The sequence below is a fragment of the Opisthocomus hoazin genome, chromosome 10 (genome assembly GCF_030867145.1).
Source record: "Opisthocomus hoazin isolate bOpiHoa1 chromosome 10, bOpiHoa1.hap1, whole genome shotgun sequence".
NCBI lineage: Eukaryota > Metazoa > Chordata > Aves > Opisthocomiformes > Opisthocomidae > Opisthocomus > Opisthocomus hoazin.
In genome coordinates, this window is record NC_134423.1 from 30999488 (window position 1) to 31020854 (window position 21367).

The 21367-nt window shown below is 41.7% G+C and overlaps 1 protein-coding gene across 1 annotated transcript in view; it reads left to right on the top strand.

The window, feature by feature from the left end:
- The window catches only part of IQCH (IQ motif containing H), a 68953-nt gene that overhangs the window by 24728 nt on the left and 22858 nt on the right, over positions 1-21367 (top strand). The window contains exons 11-14 of the mRNA XM_075431607.1: positions 2156-2239; positions 4608-4783; positions 8828-9100; positions 11036-11227. Of these exons, the coding sequence (XP_075287722.1) occupies positions 2156-2239; positions 4608-4783; positions 8828-9100; positions 11036-11227 (725 nt within the window). The remainder of the gene's footprint in view (positions 1-2155; positions 2240-4607; positions 4784-8827; positions 9101-11035; positions 11228-21367) is intronic.

Genomic DNA, 21367 nt, shown 5'->3' on the forward strand with positions numbered 1-21367 from the left:
TGTGAATTGGGAGCATTCCCCTGAATTCATTGCACAAACACTACCATAAAACTCACATGAAGGAGGAAGGCCTTCAGTCTCCTTTCAGTGCTATTGAACTGAGAAATCAGAATTCTTAGTTGTCGCTTCTTGAGGTCAACCCTCCATGGACCAGCTCCACCAGTGCCCTGACGCATCTTGTGCAGATTAGCAGCCACATCCTCAAGGGCTCTGCCACCACTGGCTCTTGTCAGCGTCGCTGTTTTCAGGCACTATTTGGAGTTCAGCTTGCCCAGATTGCAGGTAGAAGTAGTGGTTCTTTGAATCAAGATAGGAGCTTTGGCTTCTGGCAAATGCAAATTTATCTGAAAGGTTTCATGCGTTCGAGACCAAATGCTGTAGCGCAAAATGTTAGTGACACATAAACCAGCTGTATGGAGCAAAACAGAAATGATGGCACAGGTTATAGTCGCGCTGCAACGTGTAGATCACAGTAATTCATTTGGGTTGAATTTTGTTTATACTGCAAGGAAAGGAATATTAAGCCTCTGCCTGTAATAAGCATTGGCAGATGACCGGCCATGGAAGTACAGAGCATTCAGAGTGTACCAGGTGTGAGGATTAATGTGGTTCATAATGTCCGCTGGAAGGTGCCTGATTCACAAGGAGTGAATATTCCTCTCGTTAAATCTAATGGGGTCATGTCAATGGAAGCTAATATATTGTGAAGTAGTTGCATTGCCATGGCTAAGAACGGGACATGTGGTAGTTGGTGCAATGCTGGAGTGTACCTGCAGAACCATAGCAACATGCAAGCTTTAGCTTCTGTTTGAATGTTACTTTTGCTATTATTCCTTTCAAATAATTACTGATTTTCCAAGTGATATTTGCATGTTGTTCTTCTGCCCAGATTTAGTTCTGAAAAACAAACGTGTTGTCAAGAGGACAGTTTAGGGCAGGGAAGTCAGCTACTTTCTACGTTTGAAATGTTAATGCTTTGATATTGTTAGGCAGCACCTGAGAGAACAAAATGAAGATTTAAGGCTAGAGTTTAAGTAATCAGAGCAAGCTTTATCAAATTACTGTAGCTTAATATTAGAGTGGCAAAAAAAATCAATATCTTTTACATTGATGTAGTTCTGCAGGTGCCTGCTACCGTTGTGCTAACTACAGTAGGAAAGCTTTACAAGGAATTACTAAAACTGAACCTGGTGATTTCCATTTCTCTGTATTTTATTATGTTCTGTGTGCAAAGTGTCACTGCCACAGCACCTTAGAATGCTGATTACTTATAATAATTGTCCTTGTAATTTGCCTGGAAGATCCGCTATTACTGTTTTCCCAAATGAAAGCACTGGAATGCTGAGCAGATTTTAGTCAGACTAAGTTTTTCGTAAGTTTCGGATGAGGTCATGTGCACATGCATGGAAATGGTGTAAAGGATTTTGTTCCTGGATCCGTCACGATCTTGTGCCAAACCCTGAATGTTAGGCTGAGCTTCCTTACCAATTCAATCACGGCTACTGCAGCTAGCAGCTCACGCCGTGTGGCTGCGTGTGGTTGTATATACACACTGATTAATGTAGAATTAGCTGAATTTAAAATTACAGGATTAGAGATTATAGTTACAGTGGTCATGTAATTTGCTGCAGCCTTTTTGAATGCGAGTGTGCCATCAGTTGGAAGCCTGACCTCCACGTAGATAATCCAAGCTCAGCCAGGCTGCCACTCACCCAGCCTCTGCAGCAAAGTGATTCGGTGTCGCTGAGGCATCTCCCTAATGAAGTGGGTTTGTTGCCTTTTATCTGTGTGAAGGACAAGATGTACCAGCGTGCTTGCTTAATGAGAGTGTCATTTTTTTTTTCACTCTTCAAAAAAAAAAAATCCAGCAACCTAGAAGACTCAAACAAAATACTTGGTCTACGTGTTTAAATCGTAAAGCTCTATAGGTCTGTAGCACTGAGGTCTGTATTCAGATCTCATGACATAAAAACATGATGTTGCATCAGTTGACTAATCAAAGTAAATTCGTAAAGATGATGTAATTAGTGCTATACCACCTTTGGGATTTGCAACACTGTTATTACAGATTTTTAATCCAAAAGTCTGATTTCTTTCAAATATGTACCAGGGGTTTTCTGAATACAGTTTGGGGGGGGCTTTCCTTGTTTTCCAGGATATTCCCAGTGCGTCCGTGAGCATATTCCCGATCTTGCTCTCCAGCAGAACATGCAGATGGGAAGGCTGTGTGACATCCTGGGTACGTTACGAGCTGTTGGCTGCCTGGGTTGTGATCGTTATTTGCCCATAGTCGTGAGTAAAACAGAATGACTGAGGAGGACTTTCTTTTAATATTAATGTTAAATATAGCGAATGGAGAAGCTCAGAAGTAATTTATCCGCTATGGCATTTGCTCCTATCCACGTTATTCATAGGAAGAACACGGTGATTCTTTCGGACTCCGTGGTAAGGTACAGCAGCCTCGTCCTGCGGCATGCTGAGCACCACAACCGGTCAAAAGTGTTTAGTGTTCTACAAAATTAGGTAGCTAATTCTGCTAGTGTTCGTTCAAGCTCATACGGAGAGAAAGATGTGCTAGAAAAGAGCAAGCCCTTATTTAAAACTTTTTTTTTTTTAAATTAGCAAATGAGGCGAAAGACATACATTAAAAAGTTTTTCCTAGAATGACAGTCCTCTTTTAAGCAAAGCAGCAAAGAATATTATTCATCAATGACCAGCTTCATTGGCTCCCTGGAATGACATACTTTACATGATTCATGTATATTTCAGTATCATTATTATTTTATAAATGCCATTTAGTAAGTTTGTAACAAAAATACATTAGATCCAGAAATTTACAGTTGCCTAAAATAATAATGTAATTGCTTTTATATATTATCTCGGCACTAATATTGTTTTTCCACAGTACAGTTTTGGTTTTTTCATTTTTTTAACATAGATTTTCTTTTTTGTCTCTAAAATGATAGCTAGAAACTTAAAGGGACAAAGTCAACACATTAAACAGGCATTCTTTCTCACTTTAAAATCTGTGAACATGAAAATTTGTTCTACTGTAAAATGTAAAATAGACCATGAGTAAGACACAAACTAGTCAACTAAATTCTTAACTAGATCAGGTGCTTTACTTGCGCCTGGCAGAAGAGCATTGATATTTACCATATTTGTTTTCTTTTTCTTTAGAATACCAGAGGATTTCCTTGCTTGTTGTGACCTGCTATTAGCTAATCTGTCTCTGGAGCCCCGCTGTGTCCAAAGCAGACTTGTGTATCTCTTTATAGGGCAGTGCTGAGAGTAGTAAATGTGTTGCAGCATTTTATTCAACAAATTCACTTGAGCTTGTCCATTTTTGACAGTGCAGTCCATTCAGCATTCCAGCCGACGCTGGCGAGTGGTCTTGTTGTACCCTAGCTGATAGATTTTCAGGCTCATTTTGCAAGTCTGAGTAAATGCCTAAAAGCAATAGAGTATTGACTGGCAGTTTGAATGAACTGTACTTTTAATTATTTTTGAAACTTCTATGGTAATGAAGTGGTTTATATAAAGGCTCTGTCGGGGCTTCTGATACGGGGCTGACTGTCGGATGCTGTACCACTGAATGCTTCAGTTGAGATTCTGGCCGTAGGTTTTAGTGCGAGCTGTTTGCCTGTAGCAGTACAGCGAAACAAAGTGAACGCGTGGGCTCTCTTACTCCTTTCTAACGTTAGGCTCAGGGTTTCCTTAGGCCGGTGCTTGCTTTGCTTCCGATTCATTCATGTGTAAGAGCAGTTGTCCCTGGCACTCTCCGGGCTCTTGTTCCTGTGCCCAGCAAAGACAATGAAAGACTTCCTACTGATTTCGGCAGGAGCTGGATCAAAATCTGGGAGTGCTTTTTGGCAGCATATTCTATTGATGTTGCGAGGCCCATTAATTCATTAGCTCATCTCTTAACATTAATATTTTAGAAGAGCAGAGTAGCTGAAATTTTCCAAAACAGCATCTATTAAAGACTTTCACTTTCTCACCTCTTAAGTGTTGGTGCATACGCTGTCTTTCAGCCCACGTCATTTTACAGACAGAAAACCAGATTTTCACACTGTGGTATTTAACTAGCTAATCTGCACACTCACGTGCTCGGCAATGGTTATTAATGGTATCCCGCTGTGAGCTTTTATGTGGACGGGACAAGAACAGGAACGGGCCGTGCAAAATCCAGGCAGCATATGAAACTGCAATTTCATCAGCTTTCTAAACTTAATAGCTCAGTTTTATAATTTACTGAAGTTAATGGGAGATAGGTTTAAAACAGTGCGCCGTTCCCATTGACGTTAATGTGAGTCGCGCGTATAAATCCCCTGCAACACTCTCAAAATTCTGCCCCCAATATGTTCTGCAGATTGAATTCTGAAAACTAGCTATTTCTTTGGGTTGCTGACCTGTCTTCAGAGAAATGCTGAAGCGCAGAAAAAGCAGTTAAACGATGAAGATTTGGGAATTGCAAATCTCATTTTTATTTCCAGTGCACTTTTAAGGAAGCTGTTTGTTAGCGAAGGATCAGGAATTAGCAGCTTGCTGTTCTGAATGGAGTCTACCTTCCTCCCAGTAATGAACATTGTGCCCCTTTGTTTCAGATGCCAACGTGGACGTCATCTACATCTGCCCCCTTCATCTGAGTGAGGAGTTACTGCGGTATTACAATAAACTCCTGGGTCTGCGGGCAGCTGTTAGATCTGGGAACCCTGAGGACATGGGTGACCTGCAGGACAGGTTCAAAATTCTCACCCCTGAAGCTATAAACAGCTTCCCTGTGAGTTTGTCTTCTAATTACTACAGCTTGAGGGATGCAGTAAAATTAAATTGGAAATTTTATAACTTGTAACGCTCTGGTACACATCAGTGAAATATTATTGCAAGTTTAAAGGCTTTACTGATTAGACTACTAGTTAGAGCACTGGAAATAAATATCCTGGTTTAGCTTTATAGACTGAGTTGAGATAGTCCTATATTGGCTATTTGTAGACCACTGTCCCTTCTTACTGTATGCTTGGGACTGGGAACTTGATAGATTTATATCTCTAAGCAAATTGTAGCAATAAACCATTCTTATTACTCAAACTTTATCTCCGGGTAGCCCAGCATTCAATCATCCATGTGTTTGTAGTGTTCCTTGCCATTAAATCCAATGCAGAACTTCTTAAGGAACAGAACTTAAACCTACTTAGCTTAGGTAATACAGAAATATTAGTTTCAAATCTGTCAAGTCAGTTTTAAATCCATGTGCTAAAATATTGTCCAAAAATACCTTAATAAATGCACGCTACATACAGCGTTTCGGAAAATACTGCAGGGCAGTGAAGGCTCTTTACAGTGGAGAATCATTTTATATTGTAAATACTAAGTCCACGGTGTCTTAGCAGAGATTTGATTTTTATGAAACTTTGTGGTACGTTTATATCTCTAGGGTCTATGCTTGAAGCCCTGCTCCTGTTCTTGATATACATTAATAACCCTCTTCTAGTTCTTTTGTTGAACAAGTAATTGTTATACCATATATTGATTGAAACCGGTGGCTTCAGAAAGTAAAGAAGCTTTTTATCTTTCGTAAATGTGTTTTCAAATGTAGTTCTATAGTATATAGATATGCGTGGGTTCTGTTTTCTCTGAAGTTGCAGAAGAAGCATCAAGATGCTGTCTGTGGTTTTAGGAGCTGGCTTTTCTTTCGTACTGTCCTTTTATCTGAATGCGGGAAACCTGTAAGAATCACAGCTGCCTGTGCTGGGCCTTCACCTCGTAAAGTAAAATTATTGGGATGGTAAATCCTTGATAACTACAAGTGATATATTTTTTCTTTTTCAATTGCATTGACAATTGTAGCTGGTTTTTTTTTCTCTGGATACTGGGCTTATTTTTCCGGTACTAACTACCAAATATTGGAAGCTTTAAGAAGCCTTCTCCATAAAATGTGCTAAAAATATCATCTAAACCACATCATATTATGATTAATAAATGTGCTGCTAAACATCGACAGGCTGTCCAGGAATGGAAAATGTCTTTCGTGGACAATTTTGGTCATGGTGATTTGGCTGAAGGAGTTTTAACGTAAAAGCAGATTGTTTTCAGGCACGCATCTCTTGTGTGTAGCCTTCACTCTTCCAGTTTCTGTTGAAATATTCCGAGCGAAGTTTCTTTCCGGGTGAAGAGCAAACAGCTGTGTGAAAATTTGTTACGCAGCTATGATTTACTGGGAAAAGTTACATGCTCTGATGTAGGAAGACAGCCTACAAGGGCTACGTGGTTCTTTCGTGGCTATGGATCATGCCGAGGCACAGCCTTGGCTCTTCAGTCTGGTGCACCTGTCTACAAGCAAAATCCTCAGACTACCTTGTTTTCACAAAGCGTGTGTTCTTTCCCATCTATTAGCTAACGTGTCCAAGAAATCTGTCTTTTGCGTGGAGAAGAATCTGTACTCGTAGCTGATCCTAGTCATCCATTGCCTTCGGTGACTGTGGATTTAGCTGTCATTTAGTCTGTGGAAGCGTTAGAGCTTTACAGGTTCTTTTTAAGCACCTCTCTTCTGGGTTAGTTAATAAAAAGCTTTTGTTGTACCTAATGTATCTAAATTTATTCCTAATGTATGAAAGCATGACTTGAAGGCCACCTTAGCAGGCTCCTTTGAGCAGTTCTAGAAGCACAAAATCAGCCTTGGCCCGTTTCCTAGCTACTTCGCTGGAAACGGATGGAAGGAAAATCCGTGAAAAAGACTCCCAGATGCAGGTAGCTCTGTGCTCCTTGGCATCTGCAGAGGGGAGGCAGAGAGAGACTGTGAGAAAGGGGTGTCCACATACCATTGTCCTTAGGCATTTGCTAGCTGTTGGCATGACCTCCTGTAACCAGTGCATCCAGGTGCACCATGAAACCCTTCCAACAAAGGGTTACGCTGCGACCGTTCCCAGCTAGCAGCACATCAGAGCAGCGCAGGGGTAGCTTTGCTCATCCTGACGGTGAGGCCGATGCCAAGGGTGGCTTCTCTGATCTTGAGAAGTTTTAAAAACACATCAACAGGCTTGAGGGCCACGAGCTGGCCTTTTGGTTAACCTGCGAGCCGCTCTTCTGTGCAGTTGTGCTGGAATTCTGAGGATACCTCAATTCTCCTGCTTTTACCTGCGTTCACTCGCACTGCTATATATCATGGCAGCGATACCACTCTCAAAGCAGGAATGAACTAGATTTTACAGCCTGTTTCCTGCACTCCTTAATTAACTGTAAAATCCATTATGGAGAGACACAAAGCAAATCTCGTCGCTGCATCACTACTCGTGGCCCCAGGGAGTGAGTGACCGGGTCTAGGAATTGATCCTGTTCTCTACATGGCAGAACTGTGCCACGAGGCCAGCAGAATGGGCCATCTCCCTGCTTTTATACCAGTGCTCAAGAGAAAGGAAACACATGAATCGGAACATTAACAGTCCCAGTTTTAAAACTGACGGGAGGAAAAAGACTCCAGGAAATTTGGTAGTTGTTCTTTTTGTCCTTATACTTCTGCGACTCCTGTTTTCCTACTAGAACTTTAAAGAGCATCTCCTTTCTCTGACTTGCATCCTCCCTCTCCTTGCAGTGTGTCCGGCTCTGTAGAAGAGAAACTTGGGCACTGTTTGGCGCTGTGGGTTTGGTATGAGGAAGCGCTGAGGAACTGGCAAAAGGGGATTCCTTTTGTCCGCTTCCACGGGCTTCCCCATCTCCACATCCACCATCGTCCCCATCCAAGTAGTAGAATTGGGATTTGTACTTCCGTCCATGTGAAGGAGCATCCTGGATTGTGAAGGAAAATATTCTGGGCTCTCCAGTCCTGGAAATCCTGCAAGTGCAGTATTTAGGCATCCTGAAAAGGAATGCTTTCCTGGCTAGGGCCGAAATTAGATGAAACCTCAATGTGAAGAAGGTTTTCTTCTTGTGACGATGATGGTTTGTTTATGGCAATATCTATTGCAGTGGATCTCTCTGGTACTATTTCTGCGTGATGTCCACCCCTGTCTGTCTCAACCTCAGTGCACCTCTACTGATATCTTTGGAAAGATAACTGGGTTACCTGCAGGCCATCCATAGGATATGCTGTAGAAAATAGTTCTGAGGTTTCACCTGCCATGACTAATATTCTTAGTTTAAATTTGGACGTTGTAGCATGTGTCATGAACAGCTTGCTCAGCAGTAGATCTTCTTTTTTGGAAGAAATGAAAAATTCCTCCAAAATTGAAACCCTTGTACTTTAAACAACAACAAAAATCCTGCCCTCTCTTTGCGTACTCTGCGGTTGCGTTTACAGTAGCTATCAGAACTACTGTGTAATGGAAATGTATATCCCCAGTAATTTAATGTGATCAGCGAAAGCTTTTGTAAATCAAAGTGTTTTATTCTCAGAGAATCGCTACAAATGCTGCTGAACTGTATGGTGAGATACATTCCCTGCTATAGGGGTTTTTCTTCATTTTTGTATTGATTTTTAGGAGCTTTAGAGTTAAACCATGCCAGAAGTGTTGCTGAGATGAATCACTATTATCCAAAGGCCACCAGCCTCTCTGCCTACTGACAGAAGGATAATTCCGCATGGATCAAATAAATACAGATGTGTAGTAATTAGTTCTATTCCCAGTGAGCCCATTTCCAACACACTAAAGATGTGCACGATTATGGAGCCTCACCCCAACAGCTTTTATCAATTTAAACTGCTAAGCTACAGGATAGGTCATAACCCAGCCTGCTATTAATAATGTATTTATTGTGTGCAACATTATAAATTAGGTTCATGGAATAGAAAAGAACACCTTTTAACAAGAATAATGTTATCTTTACACAGAAGCACCACATGTGCCTAGCCACTCAGCTGAAGTACAGTCCCAAGGCAATCAAAAGAATAAAAATTCTTATCCGGAGCAGAGATGCCTACATTATTGGCGGGGTTCCCCACAACGATGATTTAGCAGTGGCTGACATGCTGAATGTGCCCATATTAGGCTCGGCGCCAGACGTGGCTCATCTCTACAGCACCAAGTCTGGAAGCAAACGAATTTTTGCCAGTGCTTGTGTGCCAACCCCTCCTGGAGAATCTGACATCTACAGCGACCGGCAGGTAAGCGGGAGGTGGTCCGGGATGTGGCGACTCGATGGGGTGCAAACTTTGTACGGCTGCAGTGACCGTACTGATCAGAGCCCGACTGGGTTTGATGAAATCACCTATGAGGTTGGGTTCTGTTGGGCTCCATCTGACCAAGGAAATGCAATTTGTATCCTAGTCAGGAGGTAAAACGATTGTTCTGGTGTTCTGCGTGTTCCTGCTTGAGACTATATAAGGGCGCTTGCTCTAGTTATTTTGAACAGTTTGTGTTGCTGCTCCATGGATGAAGTTATGGCCTTGGTGGCATCAGTAGGAGTTCTACCAGTGACTGAAAATAGAGCGGGGATTTCTGGGAAAAACAAGTATTTGATGAAGGGAAAATTTCTTCCCCTTAGGAAGTCAGCGGGTTCAAACTGGGGTTCACTGAGCACATCTGCAGCTGACGTTTTACCTTGTATCCCGCTCGTCGTTGCTAAATTCACCTGTCTCGTTAGCATGACCAGTAAGAAAAGAACAAAATATTACTGAACAAAAATTACAAGGCAGAAGAGTTTTCTGTACTGTGTTCGGTTTGCATATGTTTATTTTGCATTCAGTGCCCCAGTATTTCATTCTATAAGCTGATTTTGCAATTTGCAATGATATGTCTAAATATGATCTGTACTGATTTTTTAAAAAAAATATTTTTATGGTGGTGCTGCATTTCATAGAGGAAAATAATCAGTTTTTTGTGATTGTGCCGTGGTTTGTAGGTATCCCTACTTCTTAGGTAGGCTTCTCACATTGCTTTCTTTTTATTAATCATCTTGAACAGTCTAAGCTGCACAAATACATTGCAATTTCTATAGTACATGAAATAAATATATGATCGATGATCTGAAAAACAACCGTTTGATTTAGTGTTAAATAATTTATGTGAATCTGATACTTCTGATTCATACCACAGTGTTATGGAAGTTCTACTTCTGTTGTTTGCTTGTAAGAAATATTGACATTTTAGGTTAAATAATCAAAGCGAGGTGAGGCTATGTTAAAGCACAATTCAATTTTCACTTAAAGACAGCGCATAATTCTTTATGATTGGTACAGTCCTTACAATGTTGTTAATCCTTTTCATTACTGTAGTGGAGTCATCAAGAAGAACACATTTTTGTGGTTCTCAAAAGCCACAGATAAGAGCATCTGGAACACACATGTATTTGAGGTCAATGTTAAAAAAAATAAACAAAAGTCCCCAGAATTACTATGTAAAAATGTAGAATGCTCTAGCCAGTACAACAAGATCTGATAATACTTTTTCCAGGTTGAAAGGCATTTGCAGTTTGTAAGAAGCTAATTGCATCCTACACCAGCTGGGAAAAAGGCATTTTAAAGCCATTTAAATCTGTGTACATACACAAATAAATAATTAGCATTTTTATAAAGCCTGCCTGGTAACTCCTTCATACAGTTATAACCACATAATGTACTCTCCAGTAGGAAAATTTCACAGATGTTTTGGCTGGTGTCAGAATCTGGCACAATTGTTTCTCAGATTTTGCAAACAGTGTAGTCCATCCCATGCTATTCATTGTCACAAACGTTTGTTGAGCTGCACTGATTATCTGAAACCTTCGATCCTGATCGGCCAAAAAAGCCCAGCCAGGCAAATTCCTCTGGGGAGAGCCGAGCTGCAGTGACCGCCAAAGGTGCTCTGTTGCTGGCTGGTAGTCTGCCCAAGTGGCCTCAAGTACAGGACGAAGGCCATGGATTCTTCATCAAAAAATGTTCAAGGTTGCTTTTGCTAAGTATCCAAGATACCTGTAACGACACAAGCATCTCTAAGAAACAGAAACCACAGTTAGAAAGTAAATTTCAAGTCCAAATATTGGATAACTGGAGGTCTAAATCAAGGAACAATTTAATGTTGTCCTCCTGCAAAACAGCTTTGTGCCATTGCTTGCCCCGCAGATGATTCGTGTTCTCAGCAAGCTGATCGTTGGCAATTTGGAAGTGCGGCGTTGGTTGTTTAAAGTGAATGATGAAGCTGGAGGAAACGGCACCGCCTATTGTGATATCACCTCGCATTTGAAATGCTACTGCTGGGTTCGAGAGGAGCGTCAGAGGCACAGCCCGGAGATGTGGAGCGAGAAGTGGGTGCATGTAAGTAACAAAGGAGCAGGGTGTCGTCTCTCTTAACAGTCCACCGGGGTTCTTCCTCGCAGGAAATCTGTTCTCTGAACTTTCTTGGTAAGAGTTGATGTTAATAGAGGTAAGAGTTGATATTACAGAGTCCAGACTGGCTTCTACACAGTAATAGGTAACAGTATTTCAAACAAAACAGTTGAATATTCCAAAATATAAATGAACGCCTGGCATCCAACTGGACAGTCAGTTGGGTGTCGTAACATTTCCTTCATATGCAATAACATGCAATTTTTACATAGCTCTTTTTATCCAAAGTGAGGACATGTACAAATGAAAGTATGTAGGCAGCAGAACCTTCCACCTACGTAGAAACCTGGAATTATTGGAACAAAGTGTTGGACTCATACAGTTGAACAACACTAATCAATTTGAAACCACGTGCAAACTGATGACTTATTAATCTGGCTTTCGAAAGGATCATTTTTCCTGTCCGTTTTTCCTCACTAATAACTTTTAAACCTGTCAGCTATTTTCAGCTGTGTAAGACAGCGCACTTGATGTCTCAGAGATCACTGGACTCCTGCACGTTTCATTACAGAGGGTGTTCAGCAAGGAGAGGGATCTTGTAACTACTTAACCGAGGGGAATAGTACAGCACGGGCTCATGCGCTAGCAGATTCCCAAGAACCCACGTGATGGAGAGAGGCTGTGCACTGATACAGTTCAATTGCAGAAAAATCCATATGAAACTAGACTTCATTAGCTCTGGCATTCCGAGAACTATTTGTAGTTTAAATATTCATTGGTATTTAAATGTGTTAATTTCAATAAGCATTTGATATTTCTGTATATTGTGCCAAATTCATTCCTAATGTAACGGTTTTAAAGCCAGGAGGAATGTATCCAGAAAGAATTGTTTAATTTACATAAACTACTCATTATAGCTCTTTTGATTTTTTTAATTCCATCAAAACTGTTTTGAAATTTTTGTTTGATTGAATTATACTGTATATTAAAATTTCAAATTGTGCTGATTACAGTTCTGTTGCATTTGACAACTGCAAAATAAATCCACATTATGAAATAGAGCTTAGCATAGAAAGCTGAAGGGCTGATTTCTCTGAGCTGCGAAAGATCCCTCACTCTGCGGAAGTCATTAGCTCTCCGTTGAAGCGTTGTCTGGCCACTGAGCTCTCTGGGACATCAAGTGAACAGAACAGGCCCGGACCCTGCTCCCACCCTCTGAGGCAGTGGGGCAGAAGAGGTGGCTCGCCAAGTCGAGCTCTGTGCTGGTATCAGCTCCTCCTGGGAGTGGCATCACCAGTGTCAGAATGAGCGTTCCTCTTTCTGCACCTTTTGAATTCTTTCACGGCTAGGTGACTGAATAAAGGACCCAGCGATAACTGACTTGCTGTGGGTTCCCCTTTAGACTGCATTTACGTTGAGCTTTGATGCAACCAGGAATCAACCTGTTAGAAGCCCTTAAACACAGATGTTTGTTGGAAGTTGGAAAATTTCTACAGAATAATGGGTTTGACCTCATTTCCTAGAGCGAGCCGGAAAGCTGCCGTACATCCGGACCAGTGTTACAGTGGGCTTGGGCAAAGTGTGAAACTTGTGGCCATTTTGAACGTCTTGTTTGAATATGTGTGTTCACATTTTTCTGCCTTCTGAGTTTAGCTCTCTCTTGTAGAATGGGAGACCTTTTTTATATATAATGAATTGCAGTCTCCACTGAGTATTGCCACTGAGAGCAGAGGATTAAAATCATCCTTTGTTAAGCAATACCATTGTGATGATACACATTTAAACATCAAAGCATTAGTTTATGAGCACAGGCATGCTTTAATGTCCTATTACAGTATGTAGACCTGTTTCTTTTGATAATGAAGACATTGTGTCATCGGCATAGGCTGCCACACGCAAAACGTATGCTGGCAGGTTATTAAAAAATTCAGCTTCTTGATGAAAGACTATCCTGCAGGCTAAGAGAACAGTGAAAAGAGTCTCCATTCTGGTGGAATTATTTGAAATGAGAATATGACTGTAAGCAGTAAATTATGTTAATACTTACAAATAGCATCATTTGCATAGCAGTTTAAGACACGATACCCAGATTTTCCTCACTGGTATGTAGCAGGCAACAGATTAAAAATAATGTAGTTTGTGAGTTTGAACTGTGTAAAAATCTACTCCACCTGAAAATGGGACTGGTTTTAGATGCCTCATTTCAAACATAACATTGGGGGAACAGAGAAGCAGGACAGGAGCATCAGTGTATTTTACCTTGTTAACTTCATGCAGCATCCAAGTTACCTGAACAATTATTTTGCTGCTGCGTGAAGGGTAGAATTCACAAAGTATGCTGAGTGTCTCCGGAAGGCCTTCATCCTGCTGCGCACTGCTGAAGTCTGTCAGCATATTAAAAAATTTCATCCCGAGGTCCAGATTCCGATGGTATTCAGTATCAAGAGCACTGCTGCCTCCACACGCACACAGCTGACAGTCATGAGGCCGTTTGTGGAGACATTCGCCAGCGGGAAAAAGAGCATCAGGATCTGGCCCCAGTTATGTGCAAAAGATCAGCAAGTGCTGAGACACCTCAGCAGTTCGGTTATGTCCTGCAATGGGAATGACTATTGTAGGGAGCACATCAGCTCCCAGATTTTTAACTGATTAACGTAGACACGTAAGGCTTGTGTGCTGTGCGAAATGCTCTTATGCCCTTCTGTCCTGATTTTCCAACCTATTTTCTGTACCAATTCAAGCTTCAGTTAGTCCATGCATAGCAAAAAATGTGGTTCTGCTACTACCAGAGTAAGTGAAAAAGCAATAGGACAATCGCATGAGGGCCTGTTTGGAATACTTAGAGATCTGGAATATCTAGAGAAAGATATCCATAATACTTTATTAATATATGGCATTCCAGAGTATGCTCGGAAGCTGGGTATCTCACTCCTGCCGAAAGTCAGCAGTTTCATTTTTGGAAAACCTCACCTATACTTACATGGACCCTTGTTGGGAGACTGTGTAAATTCATGGAAGGGAAAACCATGACCTATTATCGCTGACACAGTCTCTGGCTTAGAGGGATTCTGAGCTGCAAATTGCTGGAGGCTGGGAGAGGATCTGGGGAATGGATGTGCTTCCTCTGTTTCCATACTTTCCTGAGCATCCACTTGTGACCACTGCCAGAGACAAGACTCGGAGCTAAGCAGACCTTCTACAGCCATACCTGCATGGCCTTGAAGCAAGATGCTTAGATGCCCACTCGGAATTCAAGCTGAAGATTGGTGGAAGCGTGGTCTAAAAACTGTATGTGGTGCCTTGTGTTTGTTTTTGAACAGACACCAGGCTGTCAAAGTCTGCGATGCCGCCCGGTCTCCGACTCCGAATCTTGGGACGCCAACTGCCACCTCAAACCCCCAGAACACTTGGAGTCTTCTTCCCTTCTAGAGGAAAGACAACATCACCTTCCTGTTAGCATTGCCTTTTTTTCTTCTTTTAACAGTCCCCCTTTTAGATAAAATGAGACAGGATTATGCAGAGATCCCATCCACTTGTACAACTGCAGAACTCTAAGTAGTATCTAAATCACTAGATTAAGTTACTAGCCAGAATTATCTTTTATTACACTGCAACTTTTAATTAACCACCAGGACCAGCAACATGATGCAAGTTTACCTAGCAGCAATCCTGAAGATAACGAAGATCAGACTGAAGACAAAAACAGGGATAAGTGTGGGGATAAGGAAGAAAAGAGCTGAAAATACAAGAGTAGAACAAGACACAGAAAAACGAGCAACAAATATTCTCTCAGTAAGCCGTTATAACTGGCCATAGCTACACAACCATTTCAAAACTCTCCATTAAGTATCTGTTGTAGAAGAAAAAAGCTATTTAACGCGCTTGGGCAGCCTACTGGTTTAAATGTTAGAGTGTTTGAATCTCGCTGTCTCCAGTTGTGTCGCAGTATTTTGTCACGGTTTCTTTTTCTTACAGACTATATCTTGGTTAATTCACTAAAATGCATAAGAGGAAATCAAAATCTTTTCAAAAGGTGACAAATCCGAAAAATCCAGCTTTCGGTCTGAGTTGCATGAAGCGATATTCAGACACTGGTTGCAGGATTTGGCATTGATTGCTATTGGAAAATTGCATTTTCAAAGGCCACGATAAAACGCTGTCCCTTTAAATTTATTTTTTGTGGGTCAACTTTCAGAAGTCCTGGAATAAGTAATTAGATAAACTAATAACTAGATAACTTGGTGATTATCTGAAAATCGGGAATAGTGGGGAGCCGATTCCTTACCGGCTGGATGAGCTGCATTCACTGTAAGAAACCTGCAGCTTACATGCCACGTCTTGTTTCTTTGCGGAAAGAAGGAATTCAGAGTAAAAAGCAGATGTTTATAAGCAGGTCAGAATAAAACTGACTGGAATTCTATCAAGGATGTGATTTTAGCACCACGGCGTTGCCAGCACGCTGTCGTTTCTGACCGTCTTTGAACACAGCGTAGCTTCCGAACGCCGCTTTTTGCCTTTCTGCTCCCCGTGCTGGTTTCCACCGCTCCGCTCACCTTTTGGAACGCCACCAGCTTTGTTCGGGGGCAACGCCGCAAATGTCGCCACGACTGGGATACACGGCGAGCGGGGAATTGCTGGTAGGAGAACGCCTGAAGGCTGCGGAGGGGGTTCTTAAGCCAGCCGTCTTTGCTGCTGCCGTGATTTCACACCCGCAATCACAGGTGTGGTTTCTTTTCAGCCTGAAGAGGGCCAGGAGCTCTGAGATACGCAGCAGATGCATTTCACGGCATTTTGAGAGGCTTTTAAAATTTCTTCGAACTGAGATGGTGTTTAATCGGAAAAGAGAAAGAACCCAAAGACTTCCGAAGGACATTGATTACCTATAAAGTAATAGAGCTGCAGGCTGTTTCCTAGCATGGGCAGTGCTCTGTCAGCAGAATGTCCTGAGGAGCGTAAATATTCAGTGTATCTGCCAACAGTCGTAGTGCTCTGATTCAAATTTATTAATGTATCTGTGTATCTGCCGTGGTGATGTCTTAGGTGATTCTCAAATCTCAGGGAAAGTAAAGCATGATAATTGCGTCCCTCGGTTAAATTCAAGCCATGATATCCATTGCTAAGAGTTGCAATAACCAGATATGCAAGCTGTTAGTTTGTATGTCCTATTGATTTAATATGCTTCTAATCAGTACATAAAGCTATAGGCCTGCAGTGTTAATTTTTCATATGCTTACAAAGTACCCTTTGATTTTCTGTCACGCGTTAATTACAGCGTTTTGCCATTAAATAGGAAGCTTTGTGTAAACTAATTACTAGGTAATCATTGTCTACCGCAAGCGTGCTGTTTGTACCTTTTATTTTATTCTAAAAATGCACAGATCTCGCAGTCTGGAACCACTATACCTTCCAGCCATTAGCTCTCACTAATTCATAGCATTATTGTGTTAAGATTGTAGGAGTTGTAATTGTTGTGGTATCAGTGCTGTTAATTACCGGAGTAAACAGTTGAAATGGTGCCAAGGTCTATTGTACAAGGCAGAGGAAAGGAGGTTTAAATGTTACTTCCACCATCTGGGGACTGGAGTAGAGGCAAATGCTAGAAAACAGCAGTGAGGCAATATCAGAACTTCAGCTCCAGGGTTTTAGGCCATATGGATCCAGAATATTTTGAATCAATTGAATTTAAGTGCCAGTTTGTAGCAATAACAGTGTGGAAGGAGAGGATAAAGCAAGAGCACTAAAGAAATCTGAAATCCGTTAATGTTATCGCATCCAATAAAATGCCTGCTTGGATTATTTTAAAAATGTTTATTTTGCTGAAATCCAAAAAGTAACACATAGGCAACTCCTAGAATAAAAGAAGTTTAACTGTGTGTTGTTTGTGAAGCGCGATGCCGGTTTTGTCTGACAATTCCTTTGGCGTTACAGCTCAGCAGTTTAGAGAAAATTCCAGGGAAGAGACTGTGGGTTATCTATAGGATCTCTTTTTTCTTTCTGAAAACACATTTTTGGAATTCATTAGAATCCTTTCTTTAGAGGTGCAAGCCAGAAAGGAGGGCAAGTGAGAAAAATTTGTAGAGATTGAAATAGACAAAAATAAATTAATTAGGAAAATATTATTAAGCTGAGGGCATCTGAGTTGTTTGTGCATTTGCAGAGATCTAATTAAAATGCAGAAATGATGCATTCAGGTATTACTTATCTAGTTTTGAAACGAGGATTAACATCCCAACGTCCTGAATTTACAAATGCTGCATTTGAAACAAACATATGACTTTTTTTTTTTTTAAAGAGATTTTTGCAGATGATGACAATTAGGTTACGTTTTCCTGGCTCTGGAGGTAGATACGGGGAACCTTGAGAAAGGAAGGCTGCAACCTCGCAAGAGACCTGCTTTTATGCATAAAATAGCAATGCACATGGAGTAATTTTTTGGACTAACAAAAGCAGGTTATTTAATAAAATTGTCCTAATAGCAAATTAACATGCTGTGCATAAACATGCAGAATTATGTGACAAGCTCACAGGACTGGCAAGATCCTCTTTCTGGCTGATTTTTGGTAGCGCAGGCTGTAGTGATTTTTATATTTGATTTTCCCCGTATATTGTTCTCTGCGATGACATCTACAAAAAGGGATCCGGCAGCAGATTGCTGTTGCCAGCTTCGGAGCGTTCAGAGGAAATAGTGAGGATCTCTCTTCCTAAACAATCCTGCTTTATTTATTTTTTATTAGTCTGTTAGCAGATGTTGAAGTAGTTCAGGGCACAATGTAAACATGTGCTTTTCAATGGAGGTACGGTAAATAGCAAAGGGTACAATGAAACACGCAGTTGGGAAGGGGGTTTTGGACTGGGCCGGGGGGGGTTTTGCTTTGTGCGCGCGTGTGTGTGTGTGTAGTTGAATTTAGAATTAAAAGAAGTGCTTGATCTTTATATATTGAAATCCTCAGCGTGCAGAGTGACAGCATGAGCCAGAAGAGAAAACCATGGCCCCATGTGGTGTGAAAAAAGGAACAGCAGTTTAAGTGCTGGAAAGTTGAAAGAGAACTAACCTCCTTGTTCTTGTCGTCGGGGGAAGTGGCTGTTTTGTGCTTTTGTATTGAAGCGTAGCATATGTGCCTCCGTTTGACAAAAAGCCTCTCGAGTCAAAGCAACCCTAGTCCTGCGTGCTGATCCAAAGCGGAGGCCGTGATAATGAGGGACGGGCTCTCAGGAAGCAGCCAGCAGATAATACTACCTAAGTGGAGAATTCCGCGCGCTGTTTTCGCCATTCGAGTTAATGCAAGTCGCAGCCGCGGTGAAGCGCTTGCCATCCAGCTGAAATGGGCCATTAGCTATCGGGGAAAATTGTCTTTGCTACTTTCGGCAGATGGAGCAAATATTTTACAAAGCAATTTTACATACGAAAAACATTTGTGTTACTTGGTAATGATGGTTGTTTTACATGATGTTACCTTCTATCAGAACATGCTTTTCCAGCTCGTGGAAGGCAAAATTGGCGCTTTTTAATTTTAAAATTTGCAGTTAACAATTAAATGCCTGGGCTTTAAATCACATTGCAAACTTTAAGTAGATAGAGTATTCAGTGTATCACTTCCAAAAACATTTCCATTTTTGTAATCCTCTCACATTGCTTTGTCCAGTGCAGTAGATTGTGTTTCTGACCAGCCTGTGCCTGACTGAATTAGAAAAAATGTCAAATCAGTTTAATGTGCGAAATAGGAAGTAGTGAAGTTCTTTGGCCAGTCAGACAGCAGTCACGGGACTCCTCCAATATTGCCGCGTTTGCTGATGTTGCTGAGAACAGAAGAGTAAGCTGGGCTGGGCCCGTTCACATCAAGGCGGCTGGAATAAGTCATAGCTCCACTGATCGTGACATAAAGGATATACTGTACAAATGGTGGGAGCTGTCGTAGTGCCGTTGAAGTGGCATAAATTGCCGTAGCTTCATTGACTTCAGCAGCGATGTGGCAGTTTGTATTGCTGAAGATCTGGCTGCTGATTTTATTCTTCTCTGGCCCAGTCAGCTTTACTTATTTGGAGTTACTTTCTTCACTCTATTTGCTTGCAAGGTCTAAATAATTTTCTTTCAATCTGATTTTTAGCTAAAAAGCCCTAGGTCTTTCTCATGCATTCTGCTCTGCAGCCTCTTTCTGTCCCCAGGTCTTTCTTCCTATTTCTATTTCTTCTTTCTATTTATTTACTTATCTTCTCAACAGACTCTTCTTTGCTGACTGATTGGTCTCAAGTAGATTTCCTACCAGCGCCGTCAACATATGCCACATTTGGTCATAATTTTTTTGTTGCAACTGCCATTCTAAAAAAGCCTTTCAAAATTCAGCTTGCAGAAGGGTGAGAAACTATTTTATATTTAGGGGGGAAAGCTTGGTCATTGTTATAAAAAGGTGTAAAACAGATTTGGATAGATTTGAAGATTTCAACAAGACGTAAACAGTACTCGAGCTGCTTCTTTTTTACTGGTGCTGAGAGAAATCAGCTGAAAGATTTGAATGAATGCTCCCTCTTTCCATTGAGCCTATGGTTCTGAACTGGGTTGGGCCACATCAAGAGCTAAAACATTGGTAAGCTCTGCTGGAGATACCGTCCAATTTAAATGAAATTAGCCTACCGAGCACTGATCCTTTTAAAAGGTTTGACTTCATGAGTGAATGTTGGATCCGGGCTTCAACTTGCCTACTGACACTCCCTATAATCAGGATTATTGCCTTTTTAGAGCTTACAGTTGCAAAAAAACTTCAACTAGAATGTCAGGTAGTGGTCCTTGGAAAGCGGTTGCCTGACTCCCTTCTGCGAACGCCTTGACTGTCTAGGCAGTACTTGTTGGAAGCGCTGTTACGTTGGGTTTGATCTCACCAGAACGTTTTTTGGATTGTCTTGAATGAGTTGTTTCTTTAAAAGCCGCTGTCTCCTTTCTGGAAAGCGACTGGGTTGGATGCACACATCCTTCACAGCAAGTACCGAGGGTGCCTTGAACTGCAGGGTGCTCCCGAGCCAGGCACCCGCGTTGCCCTCTCAGGTGTCGGGAGTTCATCCTGTGTTCCAGTCCCCTCCAGATGCTGTTTGGCCTCATTCAAGCAAGCAACGCCAGGTCTGTCGAGGAAGCACCACAACGGCCTTGCCTGTCCAGCGTCCATCACAGGGACAGAGAGTAACAGCACATGATGTTCCTGTGAGTCTAGGTGAGGTCAACAGAGATTGTGTCCTACCAGCAGCCTCCACGTGTGAGCCAGGGAAGTGAGCCCTGCGCTACACTACAAAGTTTGGAAGTTCTGCTTGGCTTTGCACCTGCTTTAGGGAGCTTTCTTTCACAGCCATGTGTGATCCTCGAAAACAGCTCTGAAAGGAGACACTGCTGTCCCCAGCACCGTTCCATGGAGCTGGCGTGGCTGCTCTTGTGTCCCTCGGAACTGTTGCAATGGAAAGCCGTGTCCCAGTTCATGTGCTCATAGTTTAATTTATGTTTACACAAGCTTAGTCACAGCACTCTCAAATGCTTCTGCACAACCAGCAGGAATTATTGTTTTTTTTTCCCTAGTAATTTATCACAGGCTTTCAGGCAGCCATTGCATACCTCTTCCTTTGTTTGTTTGTTTTTATATTTCTGTTTAAATTGCACAATACCCAACATCATTAGATGACGGGGATGAGCCTCACTGTGACAGGGCTATCGCTGAACGCACAAACTGATTTGTAGGTCAGAGCTCCGTGACACCCATCGTGGCTCACATCCCCTCCCCAAAGCTGGGTTTACTTTCGTTGTGCAATGAGCCACCTCATCTGGTGCCTTCTTGGCTTAGCAGTATTTCGATGCAAACCAAGACGACGCCAACTGATTATATGCTCACTGCTCTGTTGTTTTCATCAGCTGAGCTATCAAAAACCTCAGTTCCTCCTTACAGATCGTAAGGAAACGAGCAGTGTAAGACCAGAATCTGGGTGAATTCTGAACGTGGATCTCGCATGTCGTGTGGTCCTTTGCTTTTGCCACTACTACTGTATAGTATATAGATATACTAAATTTTTTTATGTTTTTTTCTGAAATGTTTAAAGTCAACAACATACTTTTCTCCTTAGTATATGAAAGGAGCCCGCATAGCCCAGATCAGC